General features: G+C 38.5%; 1 protein-coding gene across 1 annotated transcript; it reads left to right on the top strand.

The window, feature by feature from the left end:
* Window positions 1-20,822: 20,822 nt before the first annotated feature.
* On the top strand, window positions 20,823-22,854 carry LOC145122097 (uncharacterized). Its single transcript, XM_079057758.1, has 6 exons — window positions 20,823-20,856; window positions 21,378-21,427; window positions 21,535-21,576; window positions 21,706-21,852; window positions 22,189-22,284; window positions 22,783-22,854. Exons 1-6 carry the CDS (start codon window positions 20,823-20,825, stop codon window positions 22,852-22,854), a joined length of 441 nt encoding a protein of 146 aa, XP_078913884.1.
* Window positions 22,855-26,861: the final 4,007 nt, after the last annotated feature.

Genomic DNA, 26,861 nt, shown 5'->3' with positions numbered 1-26,861 from the left:
ACCTCTTTTGACCTAAGACCATCAAGAAAGGATACCATATATTTCATATCACTGTTGGAATAAACCTTAAACGATGTCACTCTTTCGTCGTTGGTCCTAATTGTTTCTATACCAATTTCTTATCCTCTTCATTAGCACTAATTTGGTATGTGATACTGACAAGGGTTCTTGATATATGTCACACCCCGCTAAAGCGGAAACACAGGGCGTGGCAGTACAAAGGGTTTCATCGCAAAAGTTAAAAGACAACACCAACCGTAGTATTAAAAATCATTACAAATTCACAATGGGTTTGAACAACTTTTAAAAGAAATTACAATGTAAATTGAAATACAACACATGCGAATGCTCCTAAAAGTGAAGTGTCCCTAAGTGCCACTTACTCGATGATTCCTGAAAAAGCATGTAAAACGAGCGTCAACTATAAAAATAGTTGGTGAGTACTCACAGATAAACAAAATAATACTGGTTCCATGAATTGAAATCAAAGTTTTGATAAAAGTTTCCAATAATAAAAGTATATTGTTAAGATGAGTAAATAAGTTTGTAAAAACAAAGTTCTTTGTCATCATGAGAGATAAGGTATGTTGCCCAAATAAGATGCAACATTCATATTCTCATGGAAGATAAAGTTCGTTACTCAAACGAGTAAACTAGTTTCATTGCTAAAATGAGCAATCAATTTCGTTGCTACAAGGAGCAAACAATTTCATTGCTAAAACATGTATATAAGTTTTCAGTAATAACAGTTCGTTGTTGTAATTAGAAACAAAGTTCATTGCTATAATTAATAAACAAGTTTATTGCTATAATAAGTAACGAGTTTGTATGTGTATGAGCAAACAATGAGTCTCAACCAAACCTATGACTGAAGCCCTATCAAGATCTATACTTATCGTTCCATAGATGAATATGGTATCATGCACTCCAGCAATAGGGCGAGTGAGGAGTTGTCAATTCCTAATAGCGCTATCCATAATGACCATTGGCTCAAAGAGTTAATGGTTAGAGATAAGGGAAGGGCCTTAGTACGATAAGTTCTCATGTTCCGTGTTGCATAAACATACATAGAGAGACATAGCAATACAATAGCAATCATGTTTGATATAAATCGATTTAAATACAACATGCAAATAATAGTTTTTCGGGACATGCTTTTCCACCCCAAAACATAAAAACTGAAAATACGGGAGTGCGTGAATACTCACAATGCATTGAGATGATGCAAATGGTGCCTTGAACTACGTTCCACGAGTACCACTACCGATTCCTACAATAATGGTATTCGCTAGTGAGTCTCTAATCGAAATCTAATACTAGTATACTTACTACTACAATAGAATTAAGCCAATAATGTGTCAAAATTTAATATTGATAAGTTACAAACATTTTTCTGTGGAAATTAAGTTTCAAAGAATCAATTGTTATATAACAATTTAAGTGGAAAATTTCGATTATTGAAATGTTAATATTTAACATTTTAGAGGTGTTCCAATGATTAAATATTCAAAACGAAATCAATTTAGTTCTAAACTTTCCCAAACTTTGTATTTCATTTTTAATTGAAGTCAAAGACCTTAAGGTAAATTTTCTTGAATTTTTGATTTGTCTAACTATTTTTCACCATTTAATTCCTTGAATAATCATAAAATCATGGAAAAATAGTAAATTATCATGAAAAATTCTTATAATTTTTTTGTAACTGTTTTACAGTGTACATAATCTGGGAAAATTATTAATATGTGTTTTCAAAAAGTTTAACACAATTTTTATGATTTTTGTACATTTAAGTGTATTAAATCTTGGGAAAATAGAAGAAAAATAGCATACAGAAGATAAAAATCATCAAAATTTTTATTTATCATCCTAACATATTATAAGAGTTTCTGGTAAATTTTTATTAATTTTGGATGAGTAAAACTATTTTTCCTGTTTTTAATCCATTATAAACACAAAAATCATGGAAAAATAGATATACATTTTGAAAAATTCCAAAAATATTTTTCTGAGTTTTAAATACAGGGTACAAGCTGCGAAAAATAAGAAATAATATTTTCACATTCCCTAAAGTGGTTTTATGATTTATTAGAGTTAAATAAAAAGAAAATTAAAAACAATACTAAACAGTAACAAAAGTCATTGAAACTTCATGGGGAATGTTTATTAACTTAAAGGATCATCCAAGAATTTTTTCAGAACTTATTTACTAGCGTAAGTATTTTATATGATTTAACACTCTATTTTCTTATTATTTTCATATAAAAATAAAGAAAATATATATTGAGCTGAAAATTTCCAGAATGTATCTTCGTACAATTTAATAACAATGGAAAATTGTTTTCTTATTTTTGATGTTGAAAACCATGCCTAAAGGCTCAATAAATTATAGAGAAAACTTGGTTCTTGTGATTTATGTAAAGATTATTGATGTTACTATGACAATTTTTGCAACATGTTACAAAGACTTTTGAATCAAGATCTTTTTGTACCTATTAATACATGATATTAAGAGTTCAAAATAATTTTTGAATGACTTTTAGTGATGAATAAGTCCTTTGAACATGCAACACAAAACAAATGTTCATAAGGAAAGTGCTGTTTGAGCAACAGTTTTGTAAAAATTGGTAAAAATCGAAATATTGTAATTTTTCAATAAGGTCAGATGGGTTTGAAAGCTAACTAAAAATATTATATTGCAGAAAAAGAATCACGAATTTTGGTTAAGAAATGAGTGAGATATGACAGTTTAAAGTCAGGTAAAGAAATCTGGCAGATTGCATGCATGATGATTGGTTAGAAAAGTGAGTTTTCATCATTTCCTTGAGTAAATCTTTTGAAGTATTTTAAATATATCATGATAAATTCATATTTTAGTCATGTTTCCAGAGATCAAAAGATTAAAACTTATCAAAATGTATACATGCATTTATGAACAAAATTTTGTTTCTCAAAAACTCTTAACTTGAGTTTGATGTTTTAATCCTTAAAATCGATTTTTGCACTAAGATCATGAACATGCAACCTTGTTTATCATACATGCATGGTGTTAAAACACATCCATCATGTTCTAAAAACCATTTTAACAAAAATAAAACAAGTTTGAAGAAGATGAAGAAGGAGAAAGTGTAAGAAAAAGAGCAAAACTTGAAGGAAAAGTGAAGTAGAAATCGATTTTACCTTCAAGAATACCACAAGATGATGAAGATTTTGAGTTTGAGGAGTGTTCTTGGGTTTGTTTTCTGGAAAATTTCATGGTTCTTAGAGGGAGGAAGAGAGAATGGAGTGGTGTTTGGAGAGAAAAATTAGAGAGAAAGTAGAGAGAGTTTTCTAGAGAGAGAAAGAAGAGAGATGTGTGTGTGTGTTGGAGAATGAGAGTGTGAGAGAGAGATATGGGGAGAGAGGGATCCGAATTTTTTATTATAATACCCCTTTCTCATTCATTTTCTTTTATAAAATTTAAGTTCTTTTATAAAATATCTCAATTTTTATATAAAATGTGCACTAAAATCAAGTTTTTATTCATAAAACCTTGATTTTTGATTTATAAATTAAGGGTAAATGTTAATGAGTTAAATTTTATTTTCCTTGATTATATTTCCCTGAATTTAATTGTTTTAGGATAATATTATGAGTTTCATAACTATTTTTATAGAATTCTTGATGTCAAATTTTATAAAATTTAGGTTTTAGGGTTTTTAGGGTTTTGAGAATTAATAAATCTTTAGATATCAAAATCAATAGAATCTTTGAGACTTCAATTTATCTTATGGTATTATAACTCTTTTATAGTTATAAATAATATTTGTAACTTATTTTATCGGTTTATTGGCATTCTATGTAGTGGTTTCGAGATTCAAACGAAATTGAGGAATCAAGTATACTAGTCATAGTTTTCAACTCTGACTTAAGTTTCTATGAGGCTCCAACCTAATTTCTAATGCTAGGTCAAGTGCATAATGTGTGTATATGATTCATGAAAAGGTGTTTGACTCAAAGAGTGACCCAAATATGGATAGTCACTACAGTTAAGTAGTAGTAGAATTCACATATCAATGTGAAATCTAAGTACACTATCATCCGATCCTACTTGTTTCCAAGTTTCTAGTAGGTTATAACTTAGCTTCTAGTTACTAAGTCTATTATGTGTCGTGCCTATATGTGCAACTAAGTTTATTCAAATCTAGAACCGACTCGAATTTTGACGGTTGTCACAATATAGGGTATTGATGCAATTGATTTGTCATTTAGGTTGGATCGTATATCGATCGTATTTGGGGAAGGATCACCAGTAAGATCATGGGACGCAAATAGGATCATATAATCGAGGTCTGATCCGATCCCATCCACCCTTGAATTTTTATTTTTTGAAAAAAAAAAGTAAAAAAGAAAATTAAAAATAGAATTTACCACTTTAAGTCTTTTACTCTTTACCGGTTTACCGTTTACCTTTTTGTTTTGAGACGAGTCTTTTAAAGTTTTATAGCGTTTGAACTAAAAATTGAATGTTGGATATATTTTCCATGTTTTAAACTTATAAGTTAAAATTGTGCTTTTTTGTGGGATCATAGGATCTCGATCCCAATCTTGATAACCCAAAAACGATTTTATATAGGATTCCGATGTTAACAACCTTTATTCAAGCATCATATATTAAGGTTTTAAAAGAAAATTTTCAACAAGAGGAAAACTTAATTGCTATGACTTTGTTATAAAACTAACCATTTAATGCCTTGTACTTTCACTCTTTTAAAAATGGCATCAGAGTAGTAACAAAATCTTAAGTGCAGAAACTCTACTGATACGATGCAATCATGTCGGGTCCTTCCCTATGGAACTAGACATACCTGAAACAGTTAAACATAAAACCGTAAGCACAATGCTTAATAAGATTTCCAAAATATCAACTACCATACATATCAGTGGGCCCAACCCTAGGGGTATATTTCAACCTATGTGAATGACATGTTCCAGCCATAGTCTTAGAGACACTTCCGTTGCTACAACTCAACTGCAATCTTTCCTGCCATGATCCAACCATGGTCTTCCACACAAGTGATGTGATCCAACCATAGTCTTTCATACAAGTGTTGTGATCCAACCACAGTCTTTCATACAAGTGTTGTGATCCAATCACAGTTTTTCATGCAAGAGTCACAAAGACAGTCTAGCATCCTACATAGTATAGTGTGTAGACTCACCTCACAAACATACTCGATAGCTAACAAGCTCACACAGACGAAAAGCGGGTGCTACACACCTCCTACTGAAACATACAAGGTAAATCCTTATTCTACCTTCTAAAAATTGCAATTTCATTAAAATTAAAACCATGTCAAAAGTCAATGGTCAAAGTCAACTCCAGCTGGCCTCCATGTCATGCTCAACCCATGCTCACGTCATGGCCATTCAACTCAATCGCGATCTGAAATCTGCTACCAGGTCGTGGCAGGCCTGCTACCACGCTGTGGCAGCATCCAGGAAGAACAATAGCAAATTACATCATCGCCACGTGGTGGTACTCATCTTGCCACGCTGTGGTTACTGCACTTAGACAACTTAATGGATTAAGTCCTTAACCCGTTAAGCCCCTTCATAATTTCCAGTAAGCTTCTTGGGACCCTAATGGTCCATAAAAATTCAAACTTTATGGATATGCATGCCCCATCCATGTCTTCACCCAACTAGGTCAAAAGATGAGAAAAATGGCCTAAATCGCGTGCATGGCTCTTAAATATAATTTAATTTCTAGATCCAGAAGGTATAGTGACCAAGGGACCAAAATAAGCTATAAAGTTGCTAACTTTATTTCATAGAACCATTCCAATCACAACTATGAACCCAAAAATGTAACCAAAGTCTAGATCTACTAAGAAGGAACCAAACAGATCAAGTCGTGAAGTCTTACAAAAAGTCGAGAGAGTGATTCCAAAGATGGAGAAGAGTTGTTTGCTTGACTCTTGCACCAAAACTTCATTCTTCTTCTTTCAAACTGCACCAAAGACACCTAAATGAGCTCAAAGCTTGCAAATAGGCTTGGGTTTGCTCAAGAACACTTTTTGGAGGTGATGGAGGTTGAGGATGGAGGAAACCCTAGCCATCACTTCCTTTAAATAAGCCTTAAGCCCGAAAAATTAGGGTTTTTACTCTCCAGTCGTCACCACGTCGTGGCCAACACATGACCATGTCATGGTGACCTAAATGAAACACACATTTCATGTAAAGATTTAACGTCGTGGTGATCCCTTCACCATGTTGTGGCTAATCAAAAACTTAAAAATTTACCAAGTTAAATTCATACTTGAAACCGGGTGTTACAACTCTCCCTCACCTGAATCAGACTTCATCCTCGAAGTCCGCTGCTACAAACATCTTAGGGTAATGCTTCCTCATCTCCTACTTGAGGCTCCCAAGTCCACTCGGAACCCTCCTAGTATTTCCATTACATCTTTACTAAACCCACTACCTTTTTGTGAAAAGTATTCGACTTCCTATCAAGAATCACAATCGGTATCTCCATATAATTCAGGCGCTCATCAACCTGAATGTCATCCAAAGGAACCAATGCAGATTCTTTGGCTAAACATTTCTACAGCTGCAAGACATGAAAAGTGTTGTGAAATTGACTAAGCTCGACGGGGAGATCTATTTGATATGCAACCTTGCCCACCCAGGAGATAAGTCTAAACAGATCGATGAATTTGAGGCCCAACTTACCCTGTTTCTGAAATTAGATAACACGCTTCCAAGGTGACACCTTCAAAAGAACACAATCTCCAACCTGAAACTCGAGGTCGGAACGTCGTCAATTAGCGTAACTCTTTAGGCGACTCTGTGCAGTTTGCATCCCCCCCCCCCGCACTTGTTGAATCAACTTAGTAGTCTCAATTACTACCTCAGTACTCCCCACCACTAGCTGCCTAACTTCATCCCCAACAAATCGGGGTCCGACACTTCCTCCCGTAAAGCATATCAAAGGGAGGTCGATTAATGGCATGGTAGTTTTTCTTGTAGGAAAACTTATCTAATGGAAGATAAGTATACCAACTCCCTCCAAAATCCAACACGCATTCCCTAAGCATATCCTCAAGCATCTTAATAGTCTGCTCACTCTCTCTTTAGGTATGTGGGTGATAAGCAGTACTAAATTGCAACTGAGTACCCAACTCCTCATGAAACTTCATCCAAAATCTGGAAGTAAAGCGAACACCCTATCGAAAATCACTAAGACTGGAACTCCATGACGAGCAGCTACCTATCTGATGTAGATTTCAGCTAGATTCTCAGGGAAAATACTCTATAGAATAGGGATGAAATGAGTACTCTTGGTTAATCTATCCATGATGAACCACATCGAATCCATGTCATGCGTTGTCCTAGACAACTTGTTGATGAAATCCATGGTGATATGTTCCCATTTCCATATGGGAATATCTAGCAGCTGCAACTTTCCATGAGGTCTCTGATGTTCGGCATTGACTTTCCATCAAGTCAACCACCTCTCTACATACTAAGCCACATCCGGCTTCATGCAGTTCCACCAATAGTCGAGTCTGAGATCCCGGACATCTTCATCGGCCCCGGATGGATCGAAAATCTCGATTTGTGAGTCTCCTCCGTCAAGGTATGTCGAGTCCCGACTAGATAGGGAACCCATCCCTCCTATGAAACCTAACTAAAAATCCATTCAGTTATCTGATGCTCCTCCTTCGTAGCCTCAATCTGTATCCCTCTGATCTGCTCCAACATTGGAGTAACAACCGTCATTTGCAAACACAAATACCTGATTGGTGTGCCAGCCGCCTTCCGATTCAAAGTGTATGCCACCACGTTGTCCTTCCCATGATGATATAAAATCTCACAATCTTAGTCCTTCACTACGTCGAGCCATCTGCGTTGCCCCATGTTCAGATTCGGCTGATCCATAAAATACCTCAAACTCTTGTGGTTGTGTAAATGATAAAACAAACCCCATACAATTAATGAAGCCAAATATTGAGGGCGAAAAGCATAGCCACCAGTTCTAAATCATGTGTATGATAATTCGTCTCAAGAGGCTTCAACTGCCTCGAGGTGTACACAATCACATGACCTCTCTGCATCAGAACTTCCCCTAGGCCCATAATAAAATTGTCACACTAAAATACGAAATCATCCACACCCTTAGGAAGAGTCAGTATCAGAGCCTCGCATAACGTCAGTCTCAAAGTCTAAGACAGTTCCTGCTACTCATGCCCCCAATGGAAAGTGATATTCTTCTTTGAAAAACAGGTCAAAGGAACAACAATCTTGGAGAAATCTTGAATGAACCTCCGATAATATCCTGCTAATCCAAGGAAACTCCAAATCTCATATAGAGACCTCGGAATCTCCCACTACATCACAGCCTCAATCTTGTCTAGGTCGACCAATATACCCTTCTTGTTGACAAGGTGCCCAAGAAATTGCACATTACGCAACCAGAACTCACACTTGGTGAATTTGGCAAAAAGCCTCTCCTTCCTCAATGTCTTTGGAACCTATTACAAGGGCTCTTCATGTTTTTCATTGGTCTTAGAATAGACCAGGATATCATTAATAAACACAATCACTGACCAATCTAAAATCGTCATGCACACCTAGTTCATGAGATCCGTGAACGTTGTCGGTGCATTGGCGAGCCCAAGAAGGCATCACCACAAACTCGTAATGACCACAACAAGACTTGAAGTCATCTTCTGCACATCATCTTCCCTAACCCTCATTTGATGATACCCGATCTTAAATCAATCTTGGAAAACCAAGATGCACCCTGAATCTGGTCAAACAGGTCGTTAATCCTTGGAAGTGGATAACGATTCTTCATTGTCAATTTCTTTAGCTCTATGTGATGAATACACATCCTGTGTGAACCGTCTTTATTTTTCACAAACATGATCGGTTCTCCCCATGGTGAACTGTTTGGTCTGATGAATCCCTTGTCTAATAGTTCCTACAACTATTTAGACAACTCCTGCATCAATAGATGTTCAATACGATATAGCACTTTGGCTATATGAGCCATACCTGGAATCAGATTAATCCAAATGTAACGCTATATTCCGAATCATTTCCTAATGTGAGTTGGTGACCCGGAGACTGAGCATCATCAGACATAGGGCCCTTGAGGAAAATAGAGTTATACCCATTTGGGTATGGGTTAGGTAATTTGGATGCTCCGGAAAGTTTAGTTTCTGTTTTGGAGACAAGGGGTATTTCAATAAAGTGTCAGTTCAGGCTTTTATGGAATTTGGATTTTTTTTCTAGAGGTTTTATGGCAAGTATGAGTTCATAGAAGTGTAGAGTTTCACGTTACCTCTTCTTGGATACAAGGATCGTAGGAAACAGACTTATAACAAATAAGTTATGGCCTTCGGAAGATTCATGGTTTTAGGGTTTAAGCGAGTACGCAGGGCGTACACATGTGTGTGTGTATCGTACTAGTGTTGAGGTTAGTAGGGTGGGCATACCATGGTGTACGCTGGGCGTACTCCAGTCAGACCAAAACCCTACTTTAGGGTCTTGGACCCTATTTAAGCTTTTTAACTCACTACCAAACCCTATTATCTTCAGCCTCCATCCCTCTAAACTCTAGAAACGAAACCCTAGCCCCCATTTGAGTGGTTTTTGAGCATTTGGTGGTATTTCAAGTATTTTGGCGATCTTTGAAGAAGAAGGAACTTCTTGGAAAAGTTTGGGATGCTTGGAGCTTTTGGATCCAGGCTTGTTGCATCTTGATCTATCTTCTAGAGGTAAAAAGTTTCTATCTTGATGAATCTAGGTGTTAGATCTAGTTTAAGGAGCATTTTAAGATCATTTTTGGTCCTTAGAGTCATCCATGTGAGTATGAGCTACTCCATGAGCGTAGTATGCTAGATCTTGACATTTGGGAGGTCCCTCGTTCATAAAAATGTCATCTTGATGAGTTGTGTTGGACCATGCATGAGTTTGGGTGCTTTTTATGGTTTGTATTAAGGTTTTGGTCCCATTAAGCCATGAAAAGGGAGTAAAGTTGCCAACTTTACGTGTTAAGACATCTCATTAAGGTTATATCTGAGTTTGGAAGTTATTAGCTTAACCATTAAGAACTTAATATGGATTTTTGGTCCCTGATGAGTACGTTGGGTGTACGCAGGAATTACGGTCAGCATAATGAAGGTTTTGTGCATCGTTCGTTTGTACCTTGTGCTTCGTGGGTGAGTACATAGGGTATACCCATCTGGTATGTGGGGCATACTTCGCAGCAAGTTGATTTTGGGCGTTTTAAGACTTGGGCCTTGTTGGACCATTGGACTTTGGACTTTGGGTCATAGATGGACTTAGGGTTTTCTTAGATGTAGGTCCACGATGGTTTTAGGGCCCAATCGGGTTATTGGTCTATAATGGGCTTTTGTTACTTTTGATTTGGGCCTTGGATTGCCATTTTGGGCTTTTGTACTTTTGGGTTGGACCTTGGTTATGGAACAAGTAAGAAAAGGGTAAAACAGTCTTTTACCCTTTAGGAAGTTGGTTTAAGGAGTGGGCCTCAGATTTTGGGTTATCGAGTTAATTATTGATTAAGATTGTATCTATTGATAGTTGGTGCGAGGTTATCCGATTCAACGACTCGGACAGTTATTTGGCTATCAGCGGACTGAGGTGAGTTTCCTCACTGTATTTAGCAGGTCGAAGGCACCAATGTCGGACCATAGTTTTATATGCTTAGTATGCTTGTTGTCTGCGTGACTCCTGCATGTGTTATGTGTTTTATGTTTACCGATCGGGGATCGATGTCGGGCGGGACCTGATGAGTATATTGTATGCTGGTTATCTGTAGGTGTTTTTATGATTACCGGGTATAACCCGATGCCCGGCGGGGCCCGAAGGCTAGTCTGTATGCTATTTATCTATGTGATTATGGCATATGTTGTGTGTTTATATGTTTATATGTTTTTATGTTTATACCGGGTGGGGCCCGATGCCAGGCGGAGCCTGATGACTGACAGATTTGTATACCGAACGGGGTTCAATGTCGGCTGGGGCACGATGCCGGACGGGGCCCGATGACAGGGCGAGACCCATTATCTGTTTATTTATTTATGTATGGTATGTTATATCTTGGGGAACTCACTAATATTTGTGCTTACAGTTTTCAGTTTATGTTTCAGGTGCTTCGTTTTTCAAATATGGAAGAGCTCGGGATGATTGCAGGGTACACACCGCATGTTTCCGCATTCTGTGAATTACTCTGATTTAATGATGTTTTGCTAAATCTTGACTAACTTGGTTTTATGTAAATGATATGTATTAATGATTTATTAATCTAAAAATGAAAATTTTATGTCATCATTTTTGGGACGTTACACCAAAACTAAACCTGCATCTCGGGAGGCACTCCCGGAAAATCCTCGGGAAACACATTGGAGAACTCATGAACAATATGCACATTATCCATGGTTGTATTCTCCCCAACCCAAATATCTGAAAATAAAAGCCATAAATCCACAACACCCCTGCTGAAGATACATCCAGACACTCGTAGTTGAACAGATAGTTGGCCCACAATGAGCACCATTTCCATGAATAACTTGTTTTCCCCAACTTGGGGTTCAAACCCTCACCAGCTGATGCTCGCAGTCAATAATATCCCCATTTGGAAATAGCTAGTCCATACCCACGATAATCTTCGTCTCTCATAGAGGAATCGAAACCAATTAAATCAGATACTTGTCAGTGAACAACTCTAGAACATAACCCCGATGAAATCTTGAAGCATTCATTGTATGATCATCAACGATCTCCACCTCCAACGGATAATCCAAAGCTAGTGGGTGTCGCTAAACTTCTTACTAAGCGCAAGAGACACAAATGATCGGGTGACATCCAAATCAGAAAGAATAAGATCATATAAACCATTGACTGGGAACATCCCTAATCACAACCATAAAACATAAGCTTAAAATAGAGAAAGCATAAAAGAGTAAGAAAGAGATACATACCAGTAACCACATCTAGTGTTGCTCGGGTCACCTCAATCGTCAACTAAAATGCTCGAATCTTCACCGTGGGAGCTTCCACCTTGCCTTAGCAGCTATCAGTGATCATCGATGTAGATGGAGCGGGTGCCGTCACTGCTCCTCTTGCCAAGCTCGGACACTTGGACTTCTTATGACCTGTCTGATTGTAGTGAAATAAACTCAGTTTCCTACGACGATAATCCCTACCAAAACGTCCTGCTTATTCTCACTTGAAACAGCCCGAACCACTTGCTCTACAAACTCTATTATGCACCTTACCGCACTCGTCGAAATTCCCCTAGAACACGAGTCAAAAGTCTTGGGCTTTTTTCTGAGCCCTCTACCGTCTGAAGTAGAGTTGGCTTCAACATCGGCCAAAGCTCCAACTCAAACTCATGCTGCTGACATCTATCAATCATATCCTCTAGGGTCTTGCAAACCGAAATGCTAACAAGCTACCTGATGTCATCCATCAACATATAATAGTACCTTGTATTCTTCATCTCCTTGTCTGCCACATACTACAGAACCAGCAACGCCCTCTCTATTAATTTGGCGGTAATCTCCGCCACGGTCTCTATCGTTTGATGTGAGTCCTAAAACTCCCTCGCTAACTACTACACCTTGATAGCAGTTGCAAACTTCGATATGAATCCTACAATAAAATTGCCAAGTCATAGCCTCGATGGAAGGTGCTCCTAAAGCATAGACAACCTCTTCCCACCAATCATGATCTCGATCTCTTAGAAGACAAGCTGCAAACATCGCATTTGCCCACTTGAGGCAGGATCTCGTCATCTGAACATTCTCCATGTCTGTAATCCACAACTCTGCTGGCAATGGGTTCATTCTTCCCAAAGAACTTAGGAACCCCATAAGAACAAAATCTCGAAAAGTTAGAGTATAATTCCCAAACTGGTTGGTGGCCAGTTCCATACGGAAGACCCCCAGTCGCTCCTCCATTAACTCAATTATCCCCTCTTTGATCGACCCAAAAATGACAGGGGTCACCTCAAGGATACCTTGCGTAATCTTGGACGCGATAAACTCATGTAGCCTCTCATCAATCGGCTCATCACCAAAACCAGAGCCGCCTCGGGTGATCACCACCATAGTAAAATGCAACACAAAAACAAATGATCAGAACATACCCAAATAACTTCTCACACTACAAACCCCTTAGGATCTCCGCACTTTTCCTTGATTCAAGTATGGATCCTATGCTTTCACTAGTATGGGCCCAATACTACCTTCCACACCAATCTGTATTGTTCTCAAAAATCATCCCAAATCCTCTAAGTCACTCCACTATGATTAGAATTATAGGTTAACAACATACACAAAGTACTATAGATACTTCCTAGGCACTCCTAGGATTCTACTCTCCACACGTGCCTGAAAGATCTCTACCGATTCCAAAAACCACTCCATGAATGTAGTTCACACATAATTACAATAAAAACGACGTTCGAATAAATGTATCTACCATAAGGCCTTCATCAAGCAAGAATCGGCAATAAGGATGAATCAAACATTATAAGGCTATTAAGTCTTAACTATGTACTACTATATTGCATTCATTAAATAATTGTCAATATCAACAAGAATCTCTAAAGCACCTAATCACACATCAGGCATAAAGGAATCTATCCTAACAAGCATTCTATCATGAAATTATGAATAGATCCTTAGCCCAAATCTAGTATGCAATTTACATATTTGCATACGAAAGCATAACATTCATGAAAATCTAAGCTGATCCAACCATAGTATTTCATATAAGTATTGTGATCCAACCACAGTATTTCATGAAAATGTCACAAAGAAATTCTAGCATCCTACATAGTATAGTGAGAAGACTCACCTCATAAACGCAATCGACAACTAACAAGCTCACACAATCAAAAAGCAGGTGCTACACACCTCTTTCAGAAACATACAAGGTAAATCCTTAGTCTACCTTCTAAAACTAGCAAATTGATTAAAAGTCAAACCAGGTCAAAAGTGAATGGACAAAGTCAACTCCAGTTGGCCTCCACGTCATGGCCATTCAACTCAATCGCGATATGAAATCTGCTACCATGTCATGGCAGCATCCAGGCAGAACAGTCGTGAAGTCCACCATCGCCACTTCGTGGCACTCATCTTACCACGTGGTAGCTACTTCACCGGAACAACTTAATGGATTTAGTCATTAATTCATTAATCCCCTTCTTCCTACTTTCCAATAAGCTTCTTGGGTCCCTAACGGTCCATTAAAATTGAAACTTTATGGACATGCATGAACCATGCATGTCTGTAACATCCATAAAAATCATATTAAATTTAAACTTTTTTAAAAAAAAACCTATGAGGGATGTCTGCGTGATCGTGGGTATGGACTGGCTGAGCCGTTTTGGGGCGATGATTGATTGTGAGGGTCAGCGTGTGGTAGTTCGAACCCCGAGTGGCGGAGAACTGGTTATTTATGGAGAGGGCACCAGGATCGGTTTGGGGTTTTGTTCTGGAGTCAGGGCTCGGCAGTATATTCAGCACGAGGTGTGCGGGTTACTTGGCTTATGTGGTGGATACGCGTGTTGGGGATCAGGTTTCAGTTTCAGAGGTCCCGGTGGTCAGGGAGTTTGCCGATGTATTCCCGGAGGAGTTACCTGGCGTACCTCCTAAGAGGCAGGTCAAGTTCAGGATTGACCTTGTACCAGGTTCGGCCTCGATTGCCAAGGCGTCGTACCAGTTGGCACCGTCTGAGATGCAGGAGTTTTCATCTCAGTTGCAGGAGCTGCTAGGCAAACAGTTCATTAGATCGAGTAGTTCTCCATGGGGAGCGCCAATTTTATTCTTCAAGAAGAAGGATGGTTCGCACCAGATGTGTATTGATTACCGGGAGTTGAACAAGCTTACGGTTAAGAACCATTATCCCCTTCCGCAGATTGATGATCTCTTTGATTAGTTGCAGGGTGCATCTTGGTTCTCCAAGATAGACCTGAGGTAGTGTTACCATCATGTCAGAGTGAGAGAGGAGGACGTGGAGAAGACCGCATTCCAGACTCGTTATGGGCATTACGAGTTCGTGGTGATGCCATTCGGGCTCACCAATGTGTATGCGGTATTTATGGATTTGATGAATCGGGTATGCAGGACGATGCTCGACCGTGCGGTTATCATGTTTATTGATGATATCTTGGTGTATTCCAATACCAGAGAGCAGCATGAGGAGCTTCTTCGCGAGCTTCTGGGGGTTTTAAGCGAGAACGGATTAATGCTAAGTTCTCGAAGTGCGAGTTTTGGTTACAATAGGTCCAGTTCCTTGGACACCTCGTTAACCAGGATGGGATATTGGTCGATCCGGCCAAGATCGAGGCGGTGATGCAGTGGGAGGTTCCAAAATCTCCCTCGGATATCTGGAGTTTCTTGGGGTTGGCAGGGTACTACCGGAGACTTATTCAGGATTTCTCCAAGATTGCAGTACCTCTCACTCATATGACGAGGAAGGGGGTTGATTTCTAGTGGGGTACTGAGCAGCAGGCGACATTCGAGACCCTTCGGTAGAGATTATGTGAGGCCCCGGTTTTGACCCTCCTAGAAGGGACGGAGCATTTCGTGGTGTTCTATGATGCTTCCATAACTGGTTTGGGGGCGGTCCTCATGCAAAGAGGATAGGTGATAGCTTATTTTTCACGGCAGCTGAAGCCTCACGAGACGAGGTATCCCACGCATGACTTGGAGTTGGGGCAGTGGTTTTTGCCCTCAAGATTTGGAGGAATTAGCTTTATGGGGTCCGTTTTACCATCTACACAGACCACAAGAGTTTGAGGCACATTATGGATCAGCCGAACCTAAACATGAGGCAGCGCAGGTGGCTGAACGTAGTTAAGGATTATGATTGAGAGATCATTTACCATTCGGGTAAAGTGAATATGGTGGTGGATGCTTTGAGCCACAAGTCGGCTGGACCTTCTGTTAGGGTGTCATGTATGGGGATATTTGTGGATTCTCCACTTGTGGGATTGATTAGGGAGGCTCAGGCCGAGGGTGTTCGGGAAGTGAATTGGAAGATTGAGAGGATCAGGGGCGAGATTACCAGATCTGTTCCGGATAGTCGTGGTTTGTTAACCCGTTGTGGTCGGGTTTGGGTTCCAATTCCTGGTGGGGTTAGACAAATCATGTTGGAGGAGACTCATAAGTTTCGTTTTTCTATCCATCCGGGGCCACCAAGATGTATTGGGATCTGATATTGACCTATTGGTGGTTGTGTATGAAAAGGGAGATCGTCTGGTATGTTGAAAGGTGCTTGACCTGCAGGATGGTCAAGGCCGAGCATCAGAGGCCGCATGGCAAGCTGTAGCCTCTGGAGGTTCCCGTGTGGAAATAGGAGCAGATTTTGATGGACTTCAGCACCAAGTTGTCGAAGCCAACAAAGGGTTCTGATGCTATTTGAGCCATCGTGGATCGGTTGACCACGAGTGCCCATTTTCTAGCGATTCAGTAGAGTTCTTCGGCTGAGATGTTAGCCGATGTCTACATTCACGAGATCGTTGCTCGCCATGGGGATCTGATTTCCATTGTTTCAGACCGTAATGTTCGGTTCATCTCCTATTTCTGGCAGAAGTTTCATGAGGAACTAGCCACGAGGTTGCACTTTAGCACCACTTATCATCCACAGACTGACGGCCAGAGTGAGCGGACGATACAAAATATTGAGGATATGTTGCAAGCCTGTTTCATTGATTTTGGTAGGAGATGGGACTCCTACCTACCTCTTGCAGAGTTCTCCTACAGCAACAGTTTCCACTCCAGCATTGGTGCTCTGCCTTTTGAGCTCTTGTATAGGCGGAGATGTCGTACCCCAGTCTGTTGGGGCGAGATTGGTCACAGGGTTATGGGAAGGACCGAGGTTGTTCTTCATACTACGGAGATGATCCAACAGACCAAGAAGAGATTGCAGACTGCTCAGAGTCGCCATAAGAGCCATGCCGACCGGCACCGATCCGAGTTGGAGGTTCAAGTCGGTGACATGGTATTACTGAAGGTCTCACCTTGGAAAGGTGTGATACGCTTCAGGAAGAGGGGAAAATTGAGTCCCCGATATATTGGGCCATTCCGGATTATTTCCAGGGTTGGCAAGGTCGCCTACAGATTGGACCTCCCTGAGGAGCTAAGTCAGATATATAGCACTTTCCATATTTTGCAGCTGCAAAAGTGTGTATTGGATGAGGATGCAGTAGTATCATTGGATGATATTCAGGTTGATGAGCGTCTGAACTATGTTGAGAGGCCCGTAGCTATTCTGGAGAGAAAGTTGAAGGTTTTACGCAACAAGGAAGTACCTTTGGTAAAGGTACGATGACAGCATCGGAGGGGCTCCGAGTGGACCTGGGAGCCGGAAGGCTGAGATGCGAGAGCATTGCCCGGGTTTGTTTGCTGCAGCAGACTTCGAGGACAAAGTCTATTTCGAGTGGGAGAGAGTTGTAACATCCCGGATTTCAGGTATTTTCAAATCCTTCCCTTGATTTTTAATTATGTCATTTTGTTCCTTGGAGTTGGTTGGAATTAGCCCTAGAGGCAAATTGGTAAATTTTAGGGCAGGAGGTGTACGTTGAGCATACATGTGAATACGCTAAGCGTACTAGGGCACGTCCTAGTATGTTGGGCGTACACATATGTACGATGGGCGTACTAGTGTCCGAGTGAAACCCTAAGTTTTAGGGTTTGTGGAGTATTTAAACATCATTATGGACCATTTTCCCTTAACCTTTCAGCCTCCAAGTCCCTGAGTTGTTCTTCCTAAACCCTAGCCCCCTTGAGTGAGAGTGAGAGCCCTAAAGTGTATTCTTGGTGATTTAGATATAAAGGAAGTGCATCAAGAAGCTTGGAAACGTGAAGCAAGGCTTGGATCTAGGAATTTGGCTTCCTTCTCCATCATCTAAAGGTATAAAGTTCATACCTTTATGATTGAATTGATAGATCTCTTGTTGAGTTCTTTTTATGCTTCTTTTTGGTCCCAAATGCTCCATATTGAGCATGACATGTTCTGGATGTTTTGAGTTGTCCTTTCAGACCCTAGGAGAGGTCCTTAATCATAAAAATGAGGTCCCAATGGCTAGAAGTGTCCCATGCATGTGGTAGAAGGGTCTTAATGGATTAAGACCTTGTATTAAGAACTTTTGGACGTCTAAAGTCATAAAGTTGGAGACTTTATGACTCTAAGGTGCATTTGGACCATGGATCTGAAGTTTGGGCTTAAGTGCTTAAGCCATTAAGCTTATTGAAGTTTGGACTCTGCGAGGGTACGCCCCACGTAAGGAGGAGTACGCCCCGCGTACTCGGTCAACCGCCCCGTTTTGGTTCATTGCAAGGCTCGGTGTATGCCCTGCGTACCGAAGGAGTACGCCCCGCGTACGCCTTTTGATGGGATTTCAGACTTTAGGCTTTGAGTGTTGGGCCACCTTTTGGGCTTGAATTCTTGGGCCTTTTTGGTATACCTGAGTATGATTGTTTTGGGCCAAGGGAACAGTTGGACCTTAAGATAAGGCCCAATATAGGGTTTGGGCCCAATTTGTAAAATTGGGCCAATAATGGGCCTTGTATAATTTTGGGCTTTTTGATCAAGAATTGGGCCTAGGTCTTGGCATAATTATGGATAGGGTGAAGTGGCCAATTGCCCTAGGTTTGGGTCATTAGTCAAGGATGGTAATTCAATTGTTAGTTGGATGTTTATTTGTTGTGATAGTTCAGGATTTTAGTGGGCCAGCAGCCAGAGGTTTTCTGTGCGATTCGTCACTGTGAGGTGAGTGTTCCTCATTGTACTTGTTGGGTCGAAGGCACCAAGGCCGGCCCTTTTGGATTGTTATCCCGATTATTGCATGATTGAGTGTTGTAGTGATCTGTTAGATATGTATCCTGGTAGGTAGGATAATGTTATGCTTAGTGATCTGTAAGATCTGTCTGCTTGTCTGTTGACTGGTTATATGTTTCTTTGTTATGTATATGTCGACATGTTATGTGGGGTTGGGTTAAGGCGGTCTTGCTTTGTGCTGAAGGCCAACATACCCAGGGCGTCCCGGATAGAATGAAGGCCAGTGGGGCATACCAGTCAGGTCGAAGACCCGGAGAACGTTCCAGATAAGCTGAAGGCCCGATGTGGTGTACCAGTCATGATGAAGGTTCTGTGAGCGTACCATATGGATTGTAGGCCAGTGGGGCATTCCAGTCAAACTGAAGGCTCTGTATGCATGTTGTTTATTGTATTATTCTGGTTTTGTGTTGTGGTGGTACTTTGGGGGAAACTCAGTAAGCTTTGGGTTTAGAGTTTTGGATTATATTCCAGGTATCTCAACGGATCGTGGAAAGGCGAAGGCCTGATTGTGCACCTCTTCATGTTATGTTTTGGGATTTTGGGAAAAACTCTGATGATAAACACGTTTTGAAAACTATTATGTAAACATTTATGATTTTTTGTTGGTTTGGTAAAGTTTAAATTTTAATGAAATTTTGTGAATGTTAAAGGATGTGTACGGTCACGCCTTCGCCTTCCCACTGTTATCTGAAGTACCAGAAACATAACCCAAAAATGTAAGCCAACGCTTAGTGAGTTCCCCTAAAGTACCACCACAAAACATAATAACAAACAACATCCATACAGAGCTTTCAGCTTGGATGGAACGCCGCACCAGCCTACAGTCTATCTGGAATGCTTACAGAACCTTTAGCATGACTGGGACACCTCACCGAGCCTACAACCTATCTTGACCATTTTCCGTACCTTCGGCCTGACCGGTACGTCTCTCGGGCCTACAGTCTACCCGGGACGCCATGGGTGTCTTGGCCTTCAGTATACACTGGTCCGCCTCAACCCGAACACACACAACATGTCGACATATACATAATAGATAAACATACATATAGCCAGTCAACAAGCAATCAGACAAATCTCACAGATCACTAAGCATAGCATCATCCTATATACCATGATACCGATCTAACAGATCACATACTATCACATAACGGGATATCTAATCTAAGGTGTCGGCCTTTGTGCCTTCAACCCGTAAGTACAGTGAGGAAAATCACAACGCAAACTGGAAAAAAGCTGATGTAGTCTCGACTGCGAATCTCAGCTCTAACCGTCACCTATTCCAACCAAAAGACAAATCTCGATCAAAACTCCAATATACCCAAAATACCCTTAGGTTTAAACTTAGTCAAACAGTCACAAAGGTCGAGAAAAGTCAACTCATCTCACCGCCACGTCATGGTACCCTTGTACCACGTCGTGGCGTCGAATATGAAAAAACAGTCGTGAACCGTCCCGCCACCACGTCGCCGTAACAGGGTTTCCAGCAGCTTAATGCATTCGACCACTTTCTTCGATTCCAAAGGGTCTCTAACTCAGATCTGGTACAAAATACGGTCTAGATGGATAAAGTTTCCAACTTTATCCAATAGAACCCTCTAAAATGTATAGATCTCAACTTTAATATCCAAAACACTCCATGGTTTAAGCAAAAATCATCCAATCCATAAGTTTACTTGACCAAAAGCTTCAAAAGAGTCTCTAACACCAAACACACCATAATAATTGGTGGTTTTCAGACATGCATGTCTTAAACTCTAATTAGGTCAAAATAGGGCAAAAAGGCCAAGATTCCATGTATGGCCTCCAAACTCAATTCTAGACTATATCCAAAGAGCCAAAGGCTCCAAATGGCCTTGGGACTCATAAAGATGCAAGCTTTATGAAGTTTAACCACCCAAGGCAACAAGACAAAGAGAAAAAGGGGCAAAATATGTAGATCTATCCATGAGCTCAACAAGATGAAGGCATTACTCCTTGAGAATCTAAAGGAAGGTAAACTCCTAGATCTTCTTTGCTTTGGACTCCCAATAAGATATTCCACCGCCTTCTTCCTTCACAAGTACCAAATACCCACACATTAAGGCTAAGAACTCACACAAGGGCTCTAGGGTTTGCAATGGACGATTTAGAGAAATGGAGTCTGATGGCAGGGATGCTAGGAGGGGTTACAGATCTTTCAATAGGGTTCATCCCTTCAACTTTAGGGTTTCCCCAATAGCCATCACCACGTCGTGGCACAATCACCACATGGTGGTGGTTCATTAAGCCCTCGCTACCCAAAACTTATCGCCATGTCATGGTGAGGCTTCACCACATCGTGACCTTCAAAGAAAAATACAATACACAATCGAAAATAATTTCATACCTAGAACCAAGTGTTACAATAGTGCAACGCGTATGAACTTCTTGAACCCTCCAACTATATCACTAGCAATGGTAAGCCATAAAAATTAACATTATTAATATTTTTTAATAATTATTGATTCTTAGTAAAACTATGAAATTTTATGCAGGTAATTTCAGCTATATTGAGAAACACATAGTAAAATTTGGAAGGGTGGTTGTATGTATTTTGTGTCCAAGAAATTAAAGAAAAAAATATAATATCACTGATGAAAGGACATACTTATATGAAGCTATTGAAACTTGGGTTGATGCACTTGATGGCAGGTAGATTTTAGTACAGTTTTCATGAATCTTGCTTGTTATTTGGTTTGTGCTTTTATTTTATATTTCATATTATTAATTAATTATATCGTGAAAGTCACTCAATATGATCTCATATCAATTTTATTTCATTAGTATTAATGTTTGTATATATTATGAATTTTATTGTGACAGGAGTTGAAGCCTAATGTGTCTGACTTAGCAATGTTTGGGGTGTTGATATCTATTCACTACCTGACGCTAGCTAAAGATATGGTAGAGCACATAAGTATTGGCGAGCGGTATGCAAGAATGGAGAATGTTGTTGGTGAATCTTTGAGGGTAAAGGCATGATTTTGTTGTTAAACTCGACTTGTCTTAAAGGCCAAATAGCGTGAAAGAAGTGAAGTAAATATATATTTTGTAGGCAACTTGCAAATATGTTGAAACTATAGTCAAGTCTATTGATCTTCACAATTTTATGATAATTGATACTTTTTTTATGTTGGCAGCTTGCAATGAGAGAAGCTTGAAAATATGTTGAAGAAAAGTTCTTGGCTACAGTAAAGTAACATGTGAATATGTAAAAAGTCACATTTTACATTTAGTTTAAACAGTTCTTATATTTTTTGCAATTTTTTTTTGATGATATTAAGTATGCTCGTTCATTTCTTTAAGGTTGAAAGACTTGGAAAGGATTCTCATGTGACTTATGCAAAGATAAGCATGTCTTCTAAATTGTTAGCAGCTGATGATGACTACTTTGCAAATGTGGCATGCTTTTTATTTGGGAAAGTTATGGAGAATAACAACATATTAACACTTATTTACCAAATATAACAAAATACTTTATCTTTTACCTATAACAGCAATAGACTTACATTTTTCAAAAGTATGGACATTGTACTTTACTTGATATATACTGGTTTCATTAGTAATGAAATAAAAGTGTTATTATGAGTAAATAATTTTAAGTACGTTCTTATTATACGTAATGAAAATGTAAGTATGTTAGTTAAAAAATTTAAGCAGATTATTTTCATGGGTTAATATAAGTATATTGTCTATATTATTAAAAAGAGTAATGTAAGTTACTATTTTCTATAGTTTTCTAAATTTACTTTTTTTAAAAAGACTTGCTTCTATTTCTCATTTTCCAGAATTAATAATATTGATGACTTCATGGTTGATGAACCCCATTCCTCTTAATTTAATTTATAAACCAATATTAATTTTCATTTTTTAAATAATTTAAATCATTGTTCTATTCAGGTGATTGCAGGTGGGGGTGCAGTTAGTGCAACTTTATATGTGTATTTGAAAACAGATTCTTTGTGTACATGATATTTTTTTGTTTATTGAATGTGATTTTGTCAGAATATTAATACATTTATAAAAACTTATAATTTATAAAAACATAAGGTATGTCGTAATTGTATGTCATAAAATTTCTGACACTTTTTTTAAGAGTCAAAAATTATGACACACAAAATTGTATGTCGTAAATGTATGTCATAAATTTATGACACAGAAATGCATGTCATATTCATTTGTGACGAACGCTTTGATGACACACATGTGTACGTCATGTGTACCCTTTTAGTGACGCGTAATGCATGTCATTAAAGGCCTATTTTCTAGTAGTCTTAGATGGATTCTCCTTAATATCTATTTTTTTTAATAGAAAATATTTCTTATTCCAAAATATCCTTGATGAAATTTTGTCTTAAATCAATATGTTTTGTCTTTTCATGATAAACCAGATTCTTTGCAAAACACAAAACACTCTATCTGTCACAAAACAAGATAGGTTTCTCCACCTTTGTAACACCGTAAATTTCCAAACAAATTTTTCATTCTAAAATCACATAATTCTCTTAACACATTTCTCAAAAATCCCATTTATTTAATTTACAAATGCAACTCCATAATTGTTTGATTAATAATCCAGGATCCTTAACAAATAACTCTTTCTCTGGTGTGTACAATCAAGTCGGCGCCTTCCCGCGATCCTGAGAAGAACCTGCAACACATATCACATAACACGGTAAGCACGAAGCTTAGTGAGTTCCCCAAAATACCACACATATCTCGTTAGCCTCTCATGGCTATACTCAGATAAGACCCTCCGGTCAATGTGTCTCAGTGGGACCCTCTGGTCCCACAAGTCGGGTGGACCCTCCGGTCCTAACTTAGCAAGCTCATAATAATACACACATAAATCACATAGACATAATGCATGATATCACAATACTCAATATAAGCACATACGACCCTCCGGTCACACAAAGGTTACCACACTAGGTAAGTATAGTGAGAAGACTCACCTCGTAAGAACTCGGACAACCTCGAACTCGAATCACCGGTCTAGCCTCCGCCTAACACATAGGATAAATATCTCTAATTAATGCTCTATTCACTACTCCAAATAAACCAAAGGTTATTCTTTCTCTCTATAACTCTTGAAGCGAGTACAAGACCATTTTACCCCTTCATTGTCTCCATTTCTCATGTTTGACCAAACCCTAAAGTCAACAGAAGTCAAACTCGAGTCAACAGTCAATGTTGACTCAACTCGTCGAGTGCACTTATGCAACTCGTCGAGTCCCCTTGATTCCTCGGATTTCTCATGAAAGTCTAGCTCAGCTCGTCGAGTTGACCCTCCAACTCACCGAGTTATCGCATGCTCAGCTCATCGGGATAAACCCTAACTGACTCGTCGAGTCAGTTCATGGACTCGGCGAGTCCCTTCAATCTGACTTCTCATTCAGACGTTTTAAAGCAGATCTACTACTCCAAAGTCTAGATCTAGCATCCCAATACTCGATTGTCATGTAAAGCTTTGATCTTTACGTTCATGCATGGTATTTTTGCTCCAAAATTCCAATACATGCTCTCACAAGGTGTTAAGCACAATAACCCTCATATGGCTGAATAAAGTTGGGACCTTTGGAATCTAGGGGCCTCACAAGGTGCAGATCTGAGGTCTAGATCTCCTGATAACTCAGTATACTCAAAGTCCCAATTAACGGTGGTAGAAACCCTAATCTTCCATAACCATGAGATCTAACCAAATAAATGAGAAAGGTGCATGCTTTTTACCTTCCACTTGAAGCTTAGACGAATTAGCACTAGATCCAACAGTTCCTCCTTGCTCCTTGCTGGATAATTTCCTCTTCTCCTCAAATGGTGCACTAGAATACTCAAGGATTAGCTCCATAACTCTCTTAGCTCGCTACAAACATTAAGGGTTTCACACAGGGGAGTTGGGCAGCTAGTGAGGCGGAAATGAGAACATAAGTTCTCTTAAATAGGCCCCAACCCCAGGGATTAGGGTTTTCATCTCACAGCGCCTGCTCGGCGAGTCGTCTATCTGACTCGTCGAGTCGGTCTTTAAACCTACGTGCTCAATCCAACTCTACTCGACGAGTAGAACACCCAACTCGTCGAGTCACTGTTTAAATAATTAAATCAATGAAGTACCTGGGAGTCGGAATGTTACAACCTTCAAACCAAGATAGGTTTCTTCACCTTAAAACAAAGACTTTAAATAATATCGTATAGCCATAAGCATTCCTTCATTCCTTCGGTTATTGATATCTACTTAGATTTAGTTGTAGACAAGGAAATAGTGGGCTACAATGTTGACTTCCAACTTATAGAAATATAGTTTTCACATCAAGTTGCTCAAACTCCAGATCAAGCGCACTAACCATGGCTAAAATAAGACGAATTGTTTTGTGATTGATGACAAGTAAGAAAACCTCGTGATAAATGATTGTTTATTTTTTGTGAGAATCCTTTTGCAACCAACTGTTCCTTGAACTTTACTAGTTCAACTCTAAGAATTCCTTCTTTCCTCTTAAAGAATCATTTGCATGACATTGATTTTTCTCCTTTTGGTAATGGAACAAGATGATATGTTTCATTCTTCTTTAATTTCATTTCTTCATTCATTACTATCAAAAAGAAATCATCAATGAGAGATTTCATATTTCTCATGTTACAGATGATTTCTGCCATATATGCGAACAAGTTGTTTTTGTGAATAGCTATTATTCATTTTTAACAATTTCTTATTAAAACTAGTGTCAATTCTTTCTACATCAGGCTATGTTCGATGAGCTACTTCAAGTTGCATGTTCCTCCCCTTTTCTTGGTCATTAGAATCTTACTTTCTAATAACTCATCTTTCAGAGGAATAAGAAACCTTATTCTTGTTGGGGTTGTAATAATAATCTAAATAATCTTTTAGAATATTCTACAAATATGTATTTAGTAGATTTTGGTTCTAGAAGCTTTAGTATAACATAGGCTTAAAATTCTCAAAACATTAAGTAAGATAAGGATGGAGAATTTCCATACTAAATCTTATAAAGTGTTTTATCTACTTCTTAGTTGGTGTTTGTATTCAAAATAAAAGTAATAGTTATTAAGGCATAATCCAAAAAGGATAAAGGAAAATTATTTCCATGGATTAGAAAGTAAACCATATCCAGGAAGGTTTAGTGCATCATTTGTTATCTCTAAGGCTTTAGATGGTTCTATTAATCTATATCTCAACTGTATATTTAAAAACTTCAAGAAAGGTTTCAAAATTATCTTTGAACATGTAAAATATAACTATAAGGACTATAGTTGTTAATAAAGTTGATTAGGTTTCTTGTACTAAATCTAGACATCATTGAAAGGAAGTAATACATCACATTGTATATCTCCATAATAATTATTTTCTCTACAGTTGAGTGAAAATAGAATTAGTAATATTTTATATATAAATAAGATTCACATATGTCAAGTAAATTACATTATTTGCATTAAAAATCTATTTCTTGAAGTTGGAATATATGTCTTTTGTTTACATAATAAAGATAACAATGTCCTATATAAGTTTCATTCAAATCATGTTCGAGTCAAAAGTGTTTGCTTATAGAACTTATTATTTAGAAAACATTGATATTTACTTTATAATTCTATTTAGAGATCTAGTTCTTAAAAAAATAAATTAATCATTTCAGAATATGAATTTGATCGTTATGAAAATTGATTAAGTAAATAATAAATCATCTAATCTTAAATGAGATATATATTTAGACATGCTAAACTCAAAACATACATTGTTCCAAAACAAACATTGTTTTACAGTACATGTATTTTATGTTTTAAGCATATAAAATAAACTCCACCAGTGAAGTTCCAACTTGCTTGTGCCCAGCTGCTTACTCTTCTTGAATATTAGTAAACATTTACAAATATTAGATTAACATAAAGTATCAAGTACTTGAGTCTTAAATTAAAAGCATAAGATCTATCTAATAGATACCTGAGTGACTGGTCTGGCTAGTTTTTCT

Source organism: Lactuca virosa, chromosome 6 (assembly GCF_052849685.1).
Source record: "Lactuca virosa cultivar CGN04683 chromosome 6, Lactuca_virosa_CGN04683_v6, whole genome shotgun sequence".
Taxonomy (NCBI): Eukaryota; Viridiplantae; Streptophyta; class Magnoliopsida; order Asterales; family Asteraceae; genus Lactuca; species Lactuca virosa.
The sequence above is the reverse complement of the archived record's forward strand: the minus strand, read 5'-3'. Positions and strand labels throughout refer to the sequence as shown.

What these genes read in the sequence shown, in the direction of transcription:
- LOC145122097 (XM_079057758.1), top strand. Translation starts at nt 20,823, where the DNA reads ATGAAGGCATTACTCCTTGAGAATCTAAAGGAAG. An exon ending in TGAATCTTGCTTGTTATTTG is followed by an intron (nt 21,577 to 21,705) that starts GTTTGTGCTTTT and finishes TTATTGTGACAG; the next exon opens with GAGTTGAAGCCTAATGTGTC. An exon ending in ATGACTACTTTGCAAATGTG is followed by an intron (nt 22,285 to 22,782) that starts GCATGCTTTTTA and finishes TGTTCTATTCAG; the next exon opens with GTGATTGCAGGTGGGGGTGC.